Raw genomic sequence first — 18466 nt, forward strand, 5'->3', positions numbered from 1 at the left:
ATTGTTAAAGCTTGTACTTCCTCTAGAAATGTGGATCAGATGAAGAAAAATGTAAAAAGTACTCAAAAGTACTGCAAGTGAACATAAAAGTAGCTCTCTGTGGCTTTAAGGGGACTCCGATGATGCTCATATTAAAGGTTCTGTCCTCTATCGATGTGGGATTCATCTTGACCTCCAAAGAGCAAAATGATGATGATAATAATAACAGAAGAAAAAAAAAGGGAGGGTGGCATAGAAGGCTATCTCAGAACCCATCAGCTATCGTCTCGTAATGATCTTTGCTGCTGGGGGCAGTGGACATCCGGATAACTGACCCAAACTTCCCCTGCAGTCAAATTACCAACTTGATTGATAAGAATGATGAGAGACACATTTCTGCTAAATTCTGTAAACAGATATCTGCATTTGAATACAGATAACTGAACTGAATTGCCAGACGATAACCAATGATACAAAGTTCTGATGCCAAGATCTCAGTCCTTTAACAACAGATTCATATGTAGATATCTGTCACTGCAGATATATTTAAGTTTTAAACCAAACAAAACAACATTCAAATGCAACGCTTAAAATTTAAGTATCAAAGTTAAAACTACTAAATTTGATTTCAACATTAATGATCTGAATCTTAGTTTATCTGATGTGCTTCATGCTGCAGATTTGAAATAAAGCCTCAGTTATTTCTGTTTGGTTCACACATGATTCTCTTACATGAATTTTGTAGTTCTAAACTTAACTAGCAGAAATCATCAGTGGAAGTAGTTTTGTCTGAAGAGGGGACCGTCTGCTGCTTTCAGGAAGTGGTTGACCTCCAAACAGGTACACTGGTAATGTTCAACTGGTTGTGCATGCTGTTTTGTTTTAGTGTGTGAAAGAAATGGATAAACAGGCCTTAATAAACTGAAGTGAAACACTGTTTAGATAAATGGTTGTTGGTAAAGATGACTGTCTTGTGTTGTTTCTCAGTGTGTGGAGAAAAGGAAATAATACATTGGAATAAAAGCAAACTCCTGATGACTTTACTTGAAGAATCAGTCTGAACAGTTAATCTGTACGAGTGGATGAATGTTGGACAGAAAATCACTGAGTGACACTAAGTTGTCAAGCACCTGCTGAGATTCCCCCTCCGACTGATCAATAGACAGACAAAGGCAGGACTTGCAGGTGAGTGGCAAAGATGCTCAATTCAAAACATAAGAATTGACAGATGCTATTTAAACTATGGCCTATACACATTCAGTTGTAACCTGTACACCATCATCAACGAGTCACCTTGAATGAGAAAAGAAGATAACTCTTAGTTAGTTGCCAGTAAATGGTAGATTATAACCCAAACATGGTAGCATTTAGATGGTAAATTGTAAGATGATGGTAGCATTTGGGTGCTAGTTGGTGGCCAATATTTCATAGATTGTAGACTGAAGCTGACATGTAGATGGTAGTATTTAGCTGCTATGTAGTAGCCTGTAAATGGTAGACGGTGGCCTCCAGATGGTAAATGATGGTATGTAGATGGTAGCATTTAGGTGCTAGTTGGTGGCCAATAGCTCATTGTGGCATGTGGATGGTGGTATGTAGTTGCCAGTAAATGGTAGATGTTGATATGAAGATGGTAGTGTTTAGGTGCTGTGTAGTTGGCAGTAAACGGTAGACTGTGGCCTGTAGATGGTAAGCTGAAAATGGTAACTAGTAGACGGTAGATAGTGGCCTGTAGATGGTAGCATTTAGATAATAGATGGTGGCCTCTAGTTAGTAAATGGTGCTAGGTGGTGGTCAATAGATCATAGATGGTAGCTTAAAGATGGTGGTATATAGATAGTAGTGTTTCGGTGCTACATAGTTGCCAGTAAATAGTGGTGGCCTGTAGATGATTGATGTTAACCTGAAGATGGTAGCCTGTAGAGGGTAGGCAGTGACCTGTACATGGTAGTGTTTAGATGCTATGTAGTGACCAGTCAATGGTAGATCACAATCTCTAGACGGTAGATGATGTATAGCATGAAGATGGTGATAATGGTCTGTAGATAGTAGCATTTAGGTCCTGAGTGGTAGCCAATAGATGGTACTTTGCAGCCTGATGATGGTGGTATGTAGATGGCCTGTCAGTAGTGTATAGGTGTTATGCAGTGGTTAGTAAATGTTAGATGATAGTGTTTAGATGACAGATAGTGGCCTGTTGATTGTAGCATTTAGATACCTGGTGGTGGTGGTGGTAGTGTTTAGATCATAATGGCCTGTAGATGGTGGTGTTTAGGAGCTATCAGTGATGTAGTAGTGCCTCAAGAAGTGGGCATATCCTTAATTTTCGCACCCAGTTTTTTTTTAAAGAGGCCTGTCCAGCAAAGGATAAATGCCCTGTGTTAGAAAAGGTCACAAGACTATTTTTGGATATTTAGCTCACCCACAAATTGGCCAGTAGTATTTGCACAATGTTAACTTCTGCTGCTGGACTTCTGGAAGTAAGATCATTGTGTAATCAACATGACCCACACAAGAGGTTTTGCAATACATACTGGCCCACAGATGGGTTGGACAGTTACGTACATTATACTTTGTGAGTGAAGTATTCCCTATTCCTTACTCCATCCACTCATTAAAAAGGAAATATTTAGGTCCTAGGACACTATGGATGCATGTCAGAGGGGAGTTAGAAGTGGATATCCCAAAAGCCGAACAGAAAATGAGTAGGTATACTCCGTATACATGTGTGTACCCTGCACTATACCACTGGGAGATATGTGATGGCCTGTAGGTGGTAGTGTGTAGATAATAATAGATTGTACTGTAGATGGTCACTGCAATGTTCAGCTAGTAGATAGTTGCCTGTGGATGAGAGGTTATGGCATAAAGGGCCAGCTTCTTTCAGTATTTGAGGTCATGTATATGTCTGTGATTTAATTGATTTTTAGTGTAAGTCCTGAACTGTGCAGTAGCTCTGTCCAGATCTGTAGTTTGGGAAATAAACCCAGTTACTATCTGCTGTGTGACATTCATTTTCATGGTATATGATTAAGTATAGAATACAGTTTTAAAATTAGAATAATTAAATGACATCAAGATTACCTGGCATTGCCCATTATATGGTCACTTTTCTGAATGTATCTTACACAGTATATTGTGTGTAAACTGAAGCTCTATGATTATATTCAGACCTAAGACGGCATAATTTTAGACACATTTCCCTCAAATTCAGGAAACTTTGGGATTGCCACTACACAATTAAGTATGGTGTGTTTGGACAGAGTTTAGACATGGCTTGAGCTGGTTAAAATCGAGAGTTCAAGAGTTTAATAAAGGATGTAAGCTGTTTTTCCAGGAAGGTGGATTGTTTGACAATGATGTGATGTTAAAGATGGGTAGGGCAGGAGCTGTGTGTGTGCGTGTCCTTTTCTTTGTTTGATTTACAGGTTAAAAAAACAAAACTATGGTCCTGTATATGATGCTCCTTTTCTATGTTTTGGTCTATCCTTTTCTATTTCTCATTTATGATGTGCTGCTTTTTCTGACTCCACTGTGGTTCAACTGCAAAGGACAAATGGAAAACAAAAAGGAAACATGAACATGCTTTGTTTTCAGCGAGATTGGCTTGTGCTGTGTTCAGTTTGTTCAGTCCCCCTTCTGCTCTTATTGTTTTTAATTATAGTTGTGAGAAATGTTTTCTCTCTGTTCATCTGCAAACGGCTCATCTGACTCATCAGACACTTGCGCTTTGCTTCAGCAACAGTACTTCCGGCTTGAGTGTGTGCCCTTCAACATAAAAGCACAGAAAAGTATTATAACCAGTCACGTGTGTCTGAAGTGAGTGTGGAAATTCATTTTGTCCTTGAAAACACACAAAAAGTTCCACTTACTATCATTATCAGGAGATTTTAACCACATTTCTTAATGGATGCTGTTGTCACCATGGACATGGGAAGTAGAGGTGCTGAGGGGGCTGAAGTACCCCCTAAATTAAGTCATAATAAAACCCATGAGTCAAACTTGTAATCACTTCCCTGGTTTTTACTTAGATTTAATGTATATGAATTGTGCACTAGTATTTTTGGTAAAAGTCTGTTTTTATTTAATGTTTATCAGTAATATGTCTATGACAACCTTATTTCCAACCCTGAATAGGGCAAGACAGGTTAGAGCTATCACACCGGTTAAGGGAATTTAGGGTGAATTAAAGTGACCAAAGACATAAGGGCTCATGGCCAGTGAGTTCAACAGCCAGTTATAGCCAGAGTACATGAGGTAACTGCAATGACTGCTATGTACAGTGACATATTTAGGCCATTATTACAACAGGATATGTCATTTGGTTACAAATCTAAGTAATTAAATATATCTAGTAACTAGAGCTTGCTCTAATTTTTTTTAGGTTTAAGCGTAGTCTACTCTCCTGACCTTGATTCTCTATTTACAGCTGTTACTCTGTGAAAAACAAAGAGTTACAGGTGTTACACATGAGTGATTAAATGAGCTTTGGTAGATGCTTAGTTTTTTTCATGCATTAGTTCAGTGTTCCTGCCTGTGGTGCTGCTGTGGCTGTTTTGACATACAGTATGCTGGTGATCATGTTTGCAGTCTGCCTGTGAAACTGTTGTTTGAAAAAAATGTTATATACCTGTATAGTGTATATGCAAAAGCAACGAATGCTGCACAGCGTTTTGTGTGACATCATTAAACAGACAAAGCACCTGCAGCTCTGACTAACAGCCCTTGTTGTCACCATATATTACAGCCTGTCACCATATATTACAACCTGTTACCATCTTCAGGGTCTGTTGATAAAGACCTTGACGTGTTTGAAAGTCCAGGAAAAAAAGCTAATTTTGTTACATTTTGTCTGGACAAATAATGTGGCATTTGATCATGGCACTCATTCAGTGAGAACACAGACTGAAACTAGTTTTGTCTGTATCAAGCAAAGAAACATTTTTAGTGCACAACTTGAATGTAGAAACGCTGCAGGACTGTTCCTGCAATTTACAGCTAATGTTGACAGTCTCCAAAGTTTCTCTTTGAAATGTCAGCATTTGACATTTTTTTGTATTAACAATCAAAAGTAGCAAAATCACGTTCTATAAATTGATTATTCACATCTAATCCAGGTCTAAGGAACGGATTTGGTGTGATGCTGCTTTTATTTTGAAGGAGACAGATCGGAAGTTTGTTGCTGCTACGCTTTGCATACGCTACAAACGTCACCCAGTCGCTCTGAGTCCAGAGGGCGTGACTGACAGTCGTCTCGTCCAATCAGAACGTGGTTATGTGTCTGTCTGTCCAATCAGAGCACATCTTTTCGGTGTGACCGCTCCCTGTTAGCTGAAGCTGCTGTGCGGGCACGAATGGGTTGCTTTCTGTCTCGGTTACAGCTACAATACAAACTCCAGCTGTGGTTAATGTTATTAAAAGTCTAACAGACAGGTCAGGTAACAGTTAGTGCTCTCTCAGGTGTGTTTACTTCCACTGAAAAGGTGTCGTTTCCTGTTCTGGACTGTGAGTAATGTTAGTTTGCCCCGCCTTGGCTTGGTGTGTTTGTGCTTGTGGTTTTGAAGAAGATAAACTGTAACTGCTCTGATAAGGTGATTTACAAGGTTTATGTTTATATAATGTGTGTGTCTGTGTGTGTGTGTGTGAGATAGAGAGAAACTAGTGTGTGTTTACTGTGCTGGTTTGACTGGCTGGTTTTTGACCTCAGTTAATCTGCTTTAAGTCTCACGCTGTGTTGCGTTCAGGTTCTACTGCCTCAGGTCATTTATTATAGGAAAAAATAGGAAAAACTAAACTCAAAAACAGTTTAGGTCAGTTACCTGACAGCCTAATCTTCTAACGTGGACAGTAAACAGTCAGATGTAGTTGTAGGATCATCCCAGCAGAGTTTTAGAAGGAAAATTGAAAGTTTGGGTGTGTCATCAAAACTGTCTGTTGTGTCATCACTCTTTGGTTACTGCTTCCCCAGTGTGAGGTTTGTTGCTATTCTCTGTTTTATATTACTGTAAACTAAATGTTGTTGGAATTTGGACTGTCAGACAACAGGTACATGTTTGTAATGCCATTAAGAAAGTTTGCAGACCTTTAGTATTGTAACAAGATCAACATGTATTAACAGCATGAATCAAAATAACCATCAGTTGCTGAGAGAAATAGTTATAACTTTATAGTTGAGGGTGAGTGGTTACAGATAATAGATGGATTATTAAAATTAATGCATGAATATATGAGTGAAACTCATGTTTGCCTTGTTGAGGGAAGTAAATCCTGTAGGTTTCCAGAAGTTCCACTTTTGGGCTGTAAACACATTTGACCTTATTTTTCATTTATACGTAAGAACAGTGACTGACCACGACATCTCTACAGAGAGCTCAGCCCCAGTTCATAACTGCTGCCAAGCCTCCTTTGCATGTGGAGAATGTACATTTGTCAAGTCATAAAATGTTATCTCGGCACACCTCAGTGTAAGGTACCCACAGACTCTTTATGACTTAGTGCAGGCTGACATTCAAAGAATCACCTGACCAAACAGTCTGAAATCCAAAGAAGGTCAATTTACTGTCACAGAAGTCAAAGAAAATACAGATGAGAATCTACTAGGAAGTAATTTAGTAATAATGTTGTTGTTGTTGTTGTTATAACTGTTTATTTATTTATATACTGCTTATAAATGATAAAAAAAGGATGAGGCGCATGTGTCGGTGTACATTTTGCATAATTTATTGTCAGTCTAAAACATAGACGTACATTCATTTCTTGTTTACTGATGGCAATATATTGTGAGAATGATCACATCCTTTCAAATGAGATGAAACAGAAGTGATGACTGTGGCTGCGTGTTGTGTGCCTTCTGCTTTTTGAACAGCTTTCTGACCAGTTAACACGTTGAGGAGGTTTCACAGAGACCAGCTGTCAAACTGTTCGGATACGGCAGTGATTCTGTGATAACGTGGATATTCTGAACTGAATCCTGATCCTCTCTGTCCCCCCTCAGATGGCGGACTGTGTCTCTAAGGTGGAGCTGAGTGTCTCCTGTTCTGACCTGCTGGATAAAGATGTAGGATCAAAGTCTGATCCTCTTTGCGTGCTGCTGCAGAGCTCAGGAGGGGATAAATGGACCGAGGTAATGCGCTAAAGAACACATGAGTCTTTGTTTCATTTTTAATTTTATGTGAGATAAATGAAACATTCACCTTCTCTCTTTCTCCATCTGTCTCAGCTGGCTCGTACTGAGCGTTTGAAGAACACCTCCAGTCCGTCCTTCAGTCAACGTCTCAGAGTGGATTATCACTTTGAGACGGTTCAGAATCTGAAACTGGGGATCTACGACATCGACAACTCCTCCCATGACCTCGGCGATGATGACTACCTGGGAGGGGTGGAGCTAACGCTGGGACAGGTACACATCAGACCAGCTTATACCAGATAAATCTTTCATTTGAAATTCCCAAATTTTATTAACGTGTATTTTGTGAAGTTCGTAAACGTGACATGGTGGAGAAGGTTGTTCATACCACAATAATCATTACTGAATCAGGCTGATGCTGCAAGTCAGAGGCAGAAAAGTGTGATGCCACCCTCTGCTGGATAAACTGTGTTTGAATTATTTGGACTGCAGTTGTATTCTCTCCAAAAGTACTTTAGAGATGCTCCCGTCTCTTCAGTACTGATACAAAATGTGATTCTGTTCTGTTGAACCTCCTCTTTGTGTGTTTCAGATAGTTTCCAGTAAAACTCTGAGCAGACCTTTGCAGCTGAAGAAAGGCAAACCTGCAGGGAAAGGAACCATCACTGTATGTACACAGTTTGTGTCACCAAATCATCAGTATTGAGCTACATGTCATGTTACATCCACGCATGTTCATGTCCATGTGCAGGAAACTAATAAATTGTGTGTGTGTCTGTAGATCACAGCAGAGGAGATGAAGGACAATAGAGCCATTGTGTTGGAGATGGAGGCTAAAAACCTCGACAAGAAGGTAACTTTGCCTGTCTCTACTTCTTTCTCATCTTCCTCTTCTCCACCGCCACCTCCTCAGAGCTGTGTTTTACCATCTCTTCATAGATCACTAAACTTTCTGTGGAAAGGTCTTTCTTGGTTGTCGGTAACTCACTAAATCAGGTTGCACCATTAGCTCACATGTTTGACTGTTTTAGCTATATTTTTTTAATGTGTAAATCAGCTGTCAGGAAACGTCTGCAGCCACTTCCAATCAACAAAACAATGAACCTCTTCAGTGACTTCCTGCTTCCAAAAATAAAGGAGATGATTTTCTTTTCAGTTGTATTCAGTCAACAGTTCAGTTTTTACAGTTAACAGGTTTAAACATTTTATTTTATGACAAGGCCAAGTTCGTGAGCAGCTGGTGCAACTGGATGTCCTGCTTATACTCCTTCTCCTCTGTGATCTACTTAAATAATTAGTTTCATTAAATGTGCTTAAGAAGGTAGTAACCTGGATCCTGTAAATCCACGTATACAAGCAGCACAGGTAGTAACCTGGATCCTGTAAATCCACGTATACAAGCAGCACATCGGTAACACAGACTTTGTTTCGGAAGTGATTCTTAGTTTGTATAAGTGATATTTTTATAACTGTCTGTCCGACCTGTTAGACTTCTGCAGGCTGCTTTGTGTTGGTTTCACTTGGACTTTGGATGGATTCATTTTTAATACATGTATCACTACATGCAATGACTTAAACTGTCCTGCTGTTAAGGGACAGTTCTGTTACAATTATCCCCTCAGTTTTCAGTTCACTTTTATTAAAGCCAAACAAATTCTCATTTATTTTTTGTTTTGCTGTGGTTACCTGCCTGCTTTAGCGGACTCGCGGTTGTAATTTTTGTTCAACACTGACTAAGCGGATGTGTGTGTGGTCAGCCACTAGAAAGACTCATGCACTGTGCACTAGTGAATTAGCTGTAATGTTGCTTTCGGTTTACACTTTGTGATCACTCAGATCAATATTTATTTATTACCATCATCAGAATCATGACTTCCCATCCTTTTTCTCAAATGTATACAGGGCTGAATGGAAGACTAATGTATTTTCTCTGTCTGAAGTCTTTATCATACATACATAAGTAAAATGCTGATTATAAACCTGGTTGACCATATAATTGGCTGACAAAATCTGCGTTTTCTAGGAGAAATCCAGCTGAGGCAAGCTGCTTCTCTAATCTCTATTTTCCCTCGAACATAAACCAGGTTACTTTACATGATGGAGAAACAAGACTGTAAACCTGAAGCTCACAGGTTTATCTCTCTTGATCTCTCTTTTTCTTAGCTGACGCTTTTATCCAAAGCGACTTACAGAGAAGGGAACAAGATTTACTTAACGAAGTTACTCAAACACGTGTAATAAGATGGCAGCATGTTGTCTTTTCTCTGTTTTAGGACACATTTGGAAAGTCTGATCCGTTCCTGGAGTTTTTCAAAAAAGGAGATGATGGAAAGTGGCAGCTGGTCTATAGAACAGAGGTAAACACACACACACACACACACACACACACACAGACAGGATACATTTATACATTTATTAGTAGCACATATGCTTACGTACTAATGTTTGTCATACAAACCTGCTTATTTAGTCATGAATATTTAATGTTATAGAGAAATAATTATGATTTAAAACATGTTGTCAGGTAGCTGTCAAATAAAATGTCCTCACAGGTCTAAAACTGTGAACTGTAATTAATCTAATTCAGAAGTGTGAGGGTTAGGGTTTAAATCTGTGCAAATTGGTGAAGGACATAATTCAGAGTAAAATGTTACAGTTTTCCCACTTTCCCAGAGTCAGAAACTGATAAATGCCCCAGGACAGACCTGTTTTATGTATCTGGTGTTGGAATTTATGTAAAACAGAATTATTGGGCTATCTTGGCTCAATTGTTGAGTACAACTAGGCAAGTTAACAACAGAGGACTCTGAGTAGACACACACCATCTCAGACTTTGGAAACACACCTGATCTAATTGAAAAGCACACACACACATATAGCATGATGACACTGTGATTAAGATGATATTGAAGAAGGTTTGTGTGTGTTTGCAGGTGGTGAAGAACAATCTGAATCCCACCTGGAAGAAGTTTACCGTTCCTCTACAGACGTTCTGCTGCAGCGACCTTGAGAGACCGCTGAAGGTTCAACTAATCAGAATCCAGTGCCATTCAAAACAACCAATCAGAATACACCTTCAGTCATAACAACCATTACATGAAATCTCCTCCTTCTGCAGGTGGATTGCTCTGATTACGACAGTGATGGATCTCATGATCTGATTGGTTCTTTCACCACGAAAGTCTCTGAGCTGCAAAAAACGGCACATGGTTCACCGGTGAGCTCACTGATAATCAAACATTTGATGTCTTTGTATTGGCTGGTCAGTGCTCATTAAACTGTCTGATGTTTTGTCCCACAGGTGCAGTTTGACTGCATCCACCCTGAGAAACAGAAGAAAAAGAAGAGCTACAAAAACTCTGGAGTCATCTCTGTGAAGAGCTGCAAGGTAGAGACTACATTACCCAGAGTTCTCTTACACAAAGCTGTCAACCAGAACTTTTTGTCAGTCTGACATTCCTCCTTTGATCAGTTTTTACTACCTGTAACCTGAACCAAATCATCTGACTGGTAGAGCCTGCTCGCTGAATGTTTTGCAACCTGCAGACACTGCCCAGGAAAGAAAAGTAACCCAGTGCATGTACTATTTTTGTAGTCGACAGGTGCAGAGTGAAGTCATGATACAGGTCTAAAAAAAGACGCCAGAATTAAACAAATGGTCAATGAGGCTGTGAAGTACAGTGGTGTCAGTGAAAGAACTGAGAGTTTATGGACTAAGTCAAACTGGGAATTCACACCAGATGTTGTATAGTGCATTTAAACGCTACTTAAAGCGTCCACATTGAGCTGGACCTCTCTTTCATTGTCGCCGTCTTCACCAGGCTGAAAGAACATCAGAACTTTACTGGACGAAAATACTTTTGCGGTGACAAATAAACAATTTTCACCACAGCTGTATGCACCTCCAATGAAACAGGAAGCCTTTAACTGTTGTGATAGATGTTGTTAATGTGTTCACAACATAAGAGGAGATTGAACAGCTGCTCATAACGCTCTCTTAGAGAAACAGAACAAGCTGAAATGGAAGTTTGTCTGTTCTGTGAGACAACATTTGTCTCTCGAGGATTGATAGGTAGCCGTCTGATGTAAAGAAAAGTGTAAATGTAAAGTTTTGAAAGCATCAGATTTCTGCCTACAGTCAGCATGGTTCAGCAACTATCTCACACTACATAACAGGTGTCACTTGTGCTTTTGTGTGTAATGCATGACTGACGTTGTGTCCTTGCTGCGTTTGCAGATGGAGGTTCAGTACAGCTTCCTGGACTATGTGATGGGAGGCTGCCAGATCAACTTCACTGTATGTCAACAACAATGAACATAAACACATTTAAATCTGCTGGTCTTTGAATTGATGTATTTAAAAACACAGTGAACTAACTGATGAAATTAACATGTAAACGATGTATTTCAATAATGAATGAATGTTTGTAGGTGGCGATTCATGAATGAATGAATGTTGTATGAACACTGTAGGTCGGGATCGACTTCACCGGATCCAATGGTGATCCTCGCTCGCCCAACTCTCTCCACTATATGAGTCCAGATGGGTTGAACCAGTACCTGTCTGCCCTGTGGTCTGTGGGTCAGGTGGTCCAGGACTACGACACGTGAGTAAACACTCGCACACAAACTACACCTGAGGAAACTACACCTTCAAAATACAGACCAAACACCCTTAACGCCGAATGCTACATGTAAACCGTATAACCTAAACTCTTCTAAACTCTACAATCTAAACCTTACACCCTAAGTTATATACCCTATGCTCTAAATAATGCATCTGTAATCTATAACTAAAAACCTCCAACCTAAACTTAATAATAATAATAATAGATTTAATTTATAATGCACTTTACATTTGAAGCAAATCTCAAAGTGCTACAATACATACATGTAATATATGCACACAAAGCAACAAGTACTGTATATCACAGCAAAAGAAATAACGTTAAAAATTATATGATGTGGAAAAAAGAAAAGTTTTAAGTCCTTTTTTAAAACTTTCAGTGATGCCCTCAGATGGTCAGGAAGGGCATTCCATAGGCGGGGTGCAGCGGCACAGAAGTCTCTGTTGCCTTAACACCTTAAACTCTATATCCTAACTACCCTTTGAACCCATGACCCTAAATCCTAGTTTCTACACCCTAAACCCTACAACCTAAACTGTACACCACACATTTTACATGTTAAATTCTGAACTCTGCACCCTGAATCCTTCACATGCAATCTCAGCCTCACCATCCCCCTACCCTTAACCCTACATCATACAACCTATACTCTTCATTCTATGCCCTTAAACCTAAACCCCCACAGTTTACATCATAAACTCTAGTACAAAGGTTCCTACACCTCAAATGAAAAATCCTAAAATCCCCATCCCACCACCTATGTCTCATATCCTACACAGTGGCCTGATGTGCACCTCCCCAGAAATGTAACTACACTTTGTAATGACGCAGACTGCAACAACTGTGATTAGAGTTTAATTTGCTGAAATCCCACCATCAACAGGGTCCATGAACCTCCAATCAACACCATAAATCCTAATCTTTGAATCTCAGAGACTGAACCATTTTAATGAATATTTCTGTGACTGTAACTTTGGTTATTTTGTGTTTCCTGTTTCAGTGATAAACTCTTCCCAGCATTCGGTTTCGGAGCCAAACTGCCTCCGGACTACCAGGTCAGCTCTATAACCAACCAATCAACAGCTTTCTACAGCTTCTATTGGCCTCTCATGTGCAGCATATTTTTAAGCGCCAGTCTTTAGAGTCAGAGTCTTTTGTATAAAAATTATTTTTGTGTTTCTGATTTGTTTGAATTAAAGGACCCTTAGAGTTAAAATGACAGCATCGGTTCTCTCAGCAGACAACCAGAGTAAATCTTGTGGAATATCAGGTCTTGAACTGTTTTGTTGACCTTGCAGGCTGCACACCATGAGTTCGCCCTCAACTTCAACCCCACTAACCCTTACTGCCAAGGTAAATCTGCAAAAGTCTCACATATTATAGTATATAACATTATTAGATAGTTTAATACTGATGCATTCATGTGTACGCAGCAGTTTAGTTTTCTAGCAGGAGCTAGTTTTAAATACTTTGTTCATGTTAGGTAAGGTAATATTTTGATCTTCGTCAAACTGCTTCCTTTGTTCTCTCTCAGGTATTCAGGGCATCATTGAAGCCTACAGGAGTGTTTTGCCTCAGCTGAGACTCTCTGGACCCACAAACTTCTCTCCAATCATCAACCACGTTGGCTCCATCGCCGCCTCCAGCATGCAGAGTAACTCCGCCTCTGTGAGGACACACACTCAAAAACACACAAAAGAAAATTCACCAAAAACACACACTCACACTGAAAACTATGTGTGTGTCACTCTACAGCAATACTTCGTCCTCCTCATCCTCACTGACGGTGAGATCACCGACTTCGACCAGACGCGTGACGCCATTGTTCGGGCATCACGGCTGCCGCTGTCGATCATCATCGTGGGGGTAGGGCCGGCAGACTTTAAGGCCATGGAGCTTCTGGATGGAGACGACGGCGTACTGAGGTCGACTGTGGGAGAGGCTGTCGCCAGAGACATCGTCCAGTTCGTCCCGTACAGACAGTTTAAAGATGTAAGTGTGTGTGCATTCTGCATGTCAGATTCAGACGCTGAAGTCAGGTGTCCATACACTGTCAAAAAAAAAAAAAAACATGTAGATTTTATGTTGAAAGACTGTCAAACCATGACAGTAAAAGCCTGTAAAATAAGCCAAAATTTTTATATTGTATACATTAAAACACTCACATTTCATTGAAAACCTTTATTTATACAGCGTTTAAGGGGATTTAAACAGAATAAAATATTTTAGACTGTTAATTGTACAGTAAAACACAGTAATATTTCATTGCAAAACCTTTATACTATATATTCATGCAGTTATATGACAAAACAACAAACTTAAACATGAAATCAACAGTGCTGATATACTTTTACCGTAATGTCAGGAAACAGCTATTCCTTATTTATTGCGGTTAAAATCTGGTAACCACAGCTGCCAGTTTTTAAAAACTTCAAACTCCTTGTTTCTGTGTATTGTTTTTACAGATTTGAACATTGTTTGAGGACTCTAGATATGCACTTACATCACTCCTCTCTGTCCGTCTCTCTCTCTCCAGGCTCCCCAGACGGCTCTGGCTCAGTCTGTCCTCGCTGAAGTTCCCAACCAGCTGGTTTCTTATTTCAAAATGAGAGGCTTTGAACCGCCAAAACCAAAAGCTGCCCCCACATCCTAAATCCCACTCCATACAAAGTCTAAACCCCAGCTTTGCACTCCACAAACCCACCCGCATCTCATTCCAACTTTCGACCACGCCCCTCTGCTCTGGCTCCACCCACAAAGTCGACCACCCTTCAGGGACCAACCTGATGTGTTGCATGAAATCTCAGCCAACTCATCACAGTACAGCACTGAGCTGTCAGCCAATCAGGATGCCATGAGCAACTGTTCCCAGTTATTTTTTTTGGATCACTTTGTTTTCTGTTTTTTAACTTTAATAATGATCTTGATGATTGAGTATTGATTCCTCCTGCTGCTTCAGCACAAACTATGCAGATCACATGTATATACGAACATGTGTTATATCCAACACAGAGCCACGCACACACACACATACACAGGCTCCATACTCAACCTTGTCTCCTTTACCGTTGCCATAGTAACAGATTATGATCACTGATCTCATGAGAGTTGATCTTGTGTAAAAATTGTATTGACATTCAATACGATATTCAAAATAATAAGTTTATCACATCACCACCTAGTGGACTTAAGAGGAACTGCAGCTGCAGGTACCTCACTGTAATCGGTTGTTTCCATGGTGACTCTATGCACTCTGTGTATGTGTGTGGCTCTGATTAGCTTTAGCGATCAGGTAACTTTGCACTTTGCTTCCACCCTGAATGCTGGAAAATTATATTATAAATGACATTATATATTCTATATCATAGCTTTATTACTGTAGCCTCTTTAGCCTTACTGTAGTCTTTAGTGTAGCCTGTGTGGCCTCAGCACGCTGCTTCAGCCTGAATGTTTCCAGATGTCTCGACTCTCAGTGGTGGGTTGATGCTGCCATCTTGGCTCCCAGCGCAGAACTAATTTTGATAGTTTGGAACACTGTACTGCATGTCATGGACGATGTCAGTATTATACACAGGTCAGACAGTGCATTGTGATCGTCATCAGTTAATTGTTCACCCCGAATAAACCAACTGACATTGTACATACAACCAGAAATAATAATTAGAAGATAATAATAGAGTCTGCTTAGGACAGGTTGTCTTTAAAAGGAGAGACAGTGTCTCATAGTAAAGTGCCTTATTGAAGTAACCCTCTGACAGACTCGTCATTTTGCTGGGAGCCAACATGGTCGCCTCAAACATGATGATGTGATACTGAGTTCAGGTCATGTGGAAGTTATGTTAGATACTTAAACCAGCATCTAAGTCAGTTTTTTTTTTACCCATATATGAGTGACTTTATAGACATGCACATATGATAAGAGAAAAAGGAGTGAGACTTAATAAACGACAAAAAGCAGGCGAAAATTAGTTTCATGTGACCATTTGAAAGAAGTAACCGTGGTCGCCCTCCATCCAGCATGACCGAGGAGCATCACACTGAGAGTCTGTCTGAACATCTGCTCTGTTTCTTCTGATTTATATAGCTCCTCATACCTGGGATAACAAGAATGACCTGAACGCGCACACACAAACACACGCTGTCAAAATGTGTCAAAACTCGTGTTTACTGCAGCAAAGCTACGTTAAAATCCACTGCTCATTCAGCAACTGCCAACAAGTCGTCTGCAATCACTTTAAATGAATAAAATCATCACATAAAATCAACTACTTTCTCTGTGGATGGTGATGAAATGGATAGGAAAGGAATGATTTTTGAGCTTTTATATTCCTTTTTTGTTACAGGAACATTTTTGGCATATTTTTAAGGGTCCATTTTATTAAAGTAAATTACACGTACTATTATTTGTAGCACTGAAGTTCATTTTAATTTTTGTTTGTTCTTCATGTTTGGGAGCAGTCTGTGTAACAAAATAATCTCTTACTCTAGTTTTCTCTGGTGTTTATAGCTTACTAACACAACACAACACGCTTTGAATATAGTGCTATTTATATGCAATCCAACCACATCTCACTGTCTTGATCAGCAAATGGAGCACAGACTGAAGTAACAGGCTACAGGTAAGCGAACATACTGAATGTGGTCTGTTGTTTGTACTTGTATGGATTGGGGCTATGATTTTGTGTCCACTAGAGATGTATAACACCAGTAAAACAGTGAGGACCCTCGATAAGAGACCAGACTAAAATCAGAGAAAGATCATGCAGGACTTTCACATCCAAACAACAGCAGCCATCTAAAACAGAGACAGTGTCGAGTCCCCCTCATATGAGCACCACTCATACACACAAGTTTAATACTCGGTGATGATCTGAATAAATGTCCTGCAAGACAGTGAGATGTGGTTGAAAGCTCTGGGGAAGATTATTTTGTCCAATGTGACAGTGTATTGTTTTTGTTTTTCTTGTTTTTTTACTTGAAGCAGTTTTATGTTGCTTAGTTTGTTCTCCGTCTGTCTCTGTGGTGCCAACAGTGTCCGCTGCTTTATGTGTCCAAGCAAACAATAGAAACCATCACCTGCCTCCTGTTTAGAGACTCCTGTGAACCTCCTACAGGAGTCCACATGGGACACGAGACACAGAAAATTAAGTATAAAAGTTCAGACCATCTTCTGCCTCCTGAATCTGATGATTGGATTAGAACATATTTTTATGTTGTGATTAGTTTTACGCATGGTAGAGATGTTTAATGTGTTTGTTTCTAACCATAGTTTTCAAAAAGATGAAAGAAGTCGGTTTACTTCAGTTGACAGTTGTGACCAATTTAGCCAAAGAATGAACTGTTTCTTTGTTTTATTTGAATACATTTAAATACATAAGTTAATATCAGGCAGTAAACCACAGGAAAAGTGCAAATATTTAATAAATGACCTCCTTTGTGACCTTTTGTGCAGGTTGGGAACACACACCAGTGACACCAAACACTAAAGAATTATGCCTTATCATTTTCAAGCACTTGAAAGCCCCAGAAAAAACAATACATTTTGTGTTTGCATTTTAATGTATCTCACATGTTTGTTCAAAACTGCACCAGATTCTGTCGACTGAAGTTTGTCTGCCAGGCTGCCATGACGTCCTCTTGCCAAAAACGTGAAAGTTGAATTTTCACACATGGTTTAAAGTGTTCAAAGAAGCCTTAGTTACTTTCAGTGACTGGAAATGAAGTGAATATTATCTAGAAATCATTGTAAAAATCTGATCTGAGTTCAGCCAAACATGCTGTATTGTCACAGAGTAAAGGAGAAAATGGTGCCTTATCTTATCTTGATAAAGAATTACACCACCCACAATGCTTTTCTCAACAGTGCTGCTCACTTGACCACTGTGATCAATCTCATTTCACACACATTGTTTTTCACTGTGTAAATGTTAAACTGGTTGATCCACAGCACTGTGTGGCCATCGGCTTAATTGCTCACTTATTCTACTAACTGCTTTTAACCAGTATAACTATAAACCAATAGCCTTTAACCAGTAACACCATGTCTGTATGAATGCTTACAATACAATAATAAAACAACTTTGGGAAAGTAAAAAAGTTTCATTGCTGTGTTTCATTCAAAGGATAATTTAACTTTAGCATTTTATATTTACAGTTTTGTCTCATTTCTGTCCCACTTTTTATTGTCCTCACTGTGTTTCCACATCTCACATATTTAGTTGGTGAGTGTAATGCTATCATCACTGATAGAAACAATGGATAATATCTTGGTGAATTTACCTGAGACTCATAATTTCATTAGTCTTCTTTCGAAAATACAAACCTTAAAGCATAAATTTAAGTAACTTCTTATGCATTTCTTGGATTAGTGTTACATTACAAAGGAATCATTTGACTATAATACCAGGGCTAACTGACTTATGTACTGCGTCTTTGGGCTGATTAAACGTAACAATCCTCTCTAGTATGCAGCATTTAAAATATGGGAATCTGAATCTGAATCTGAATTTTACTGTAAAAATTAGGTCAACGGTTTGTTTTATTTTCTGTTTCTTGTGTTCAATGTGTAAAATCCAAATTTGCTTGTAGCTCAGTTTTTTTCTCCAACCAAGGAGCGAGCTGTCAGTGAACACAAGCACCAGACTTCATGATGAAAAGAGTCATTTTAATACATTACTTTAGCCATTTCTGAAGGTTGGGATATTTTTACATTGTTTGTTTAACTGAAGTAAAA

General features: G+C 39.3%; 1 protein-coding gene across 5 annotated transcripts in view; it reads left to right on the forward strand.

Annotated features, from left to right (window-relative positions):
- cpne1 (copine I) overlaps positions 1-17829 on the forward strand; it is a 28218-nt gene extending 10389 nt beyond the window's left edge. The window contains exons 1-16 of one of the 5 annotated variants that reach the window (XM_019257722.2): positions 5290-5375; positions 6971-7102; positions 7199-7378; positions 7698-7772; positions 7887-7958; positions 9379-9462; positions 10039-10128; positions 10224-10322; positions 10407-10493; positions 11343-11402; positions 11579-11712; positions 12734-12788; positions 13032-13086; positions 13268-13401; positions 13489-13725; positions 14270-17829. In XM_019257722.2, the coding sequence (XP_019113267.2) occupies positions 5334-5375; positions 6971-7102; positions 7199-7378; positions 7698-7772; positions 7887-7958; positions 9379-9462; positions 10039-10128; positions 10224-10322; positions 10407-10493; positions 11343-11402; positions 11579-11712; positions 12734-12788; positions 13032-13086; positions 13268-13401; positions 13489-13725; positions 14270-14386 (1653 nt within the window). In that variant the 5' untranslated portion in view covers positions 5290-5333 and the 3' untranslated portion in view covers positions 14387-17829. Of the gene's footprint in view, positions 1-5289; positions 5571-6970; positions 7103-7198; positions 7379-7697; positions 7773-7886; positions 7959-9378; positions 9463-10038; positions 10129-10223; positions 10323-10406; positions 10494-11342; positions 11403-11578; positions 11713-12733; positions 12789-13031; positions 13087-13267; positions 13402-13488; positions 13726-14269 lie in introns of those variants that run through there. The other 4 variants (XM_019257735.2, XM_027278817.1, XM_019257732.2 and 1 more) reach the window with 4 other exon arrangements.
- Positions 17830-18466: the final 637 nt, after the last annotated feature.

Source organism: Larimichthys crocea, chromosome VI, assembly GCF_000972845.2.
Source record: "Larimichthys crocea isolate SSNF chromosome VI, L_crocea_2.0, whole genome shotgun sequence".
Classification (NCBI taxonomy): domain Eukaryota; kingdom Metazoa; phylum Chordata; class Actinopteri; family Sciaenidae; genus Larimichthys; species Larimichthys crocea.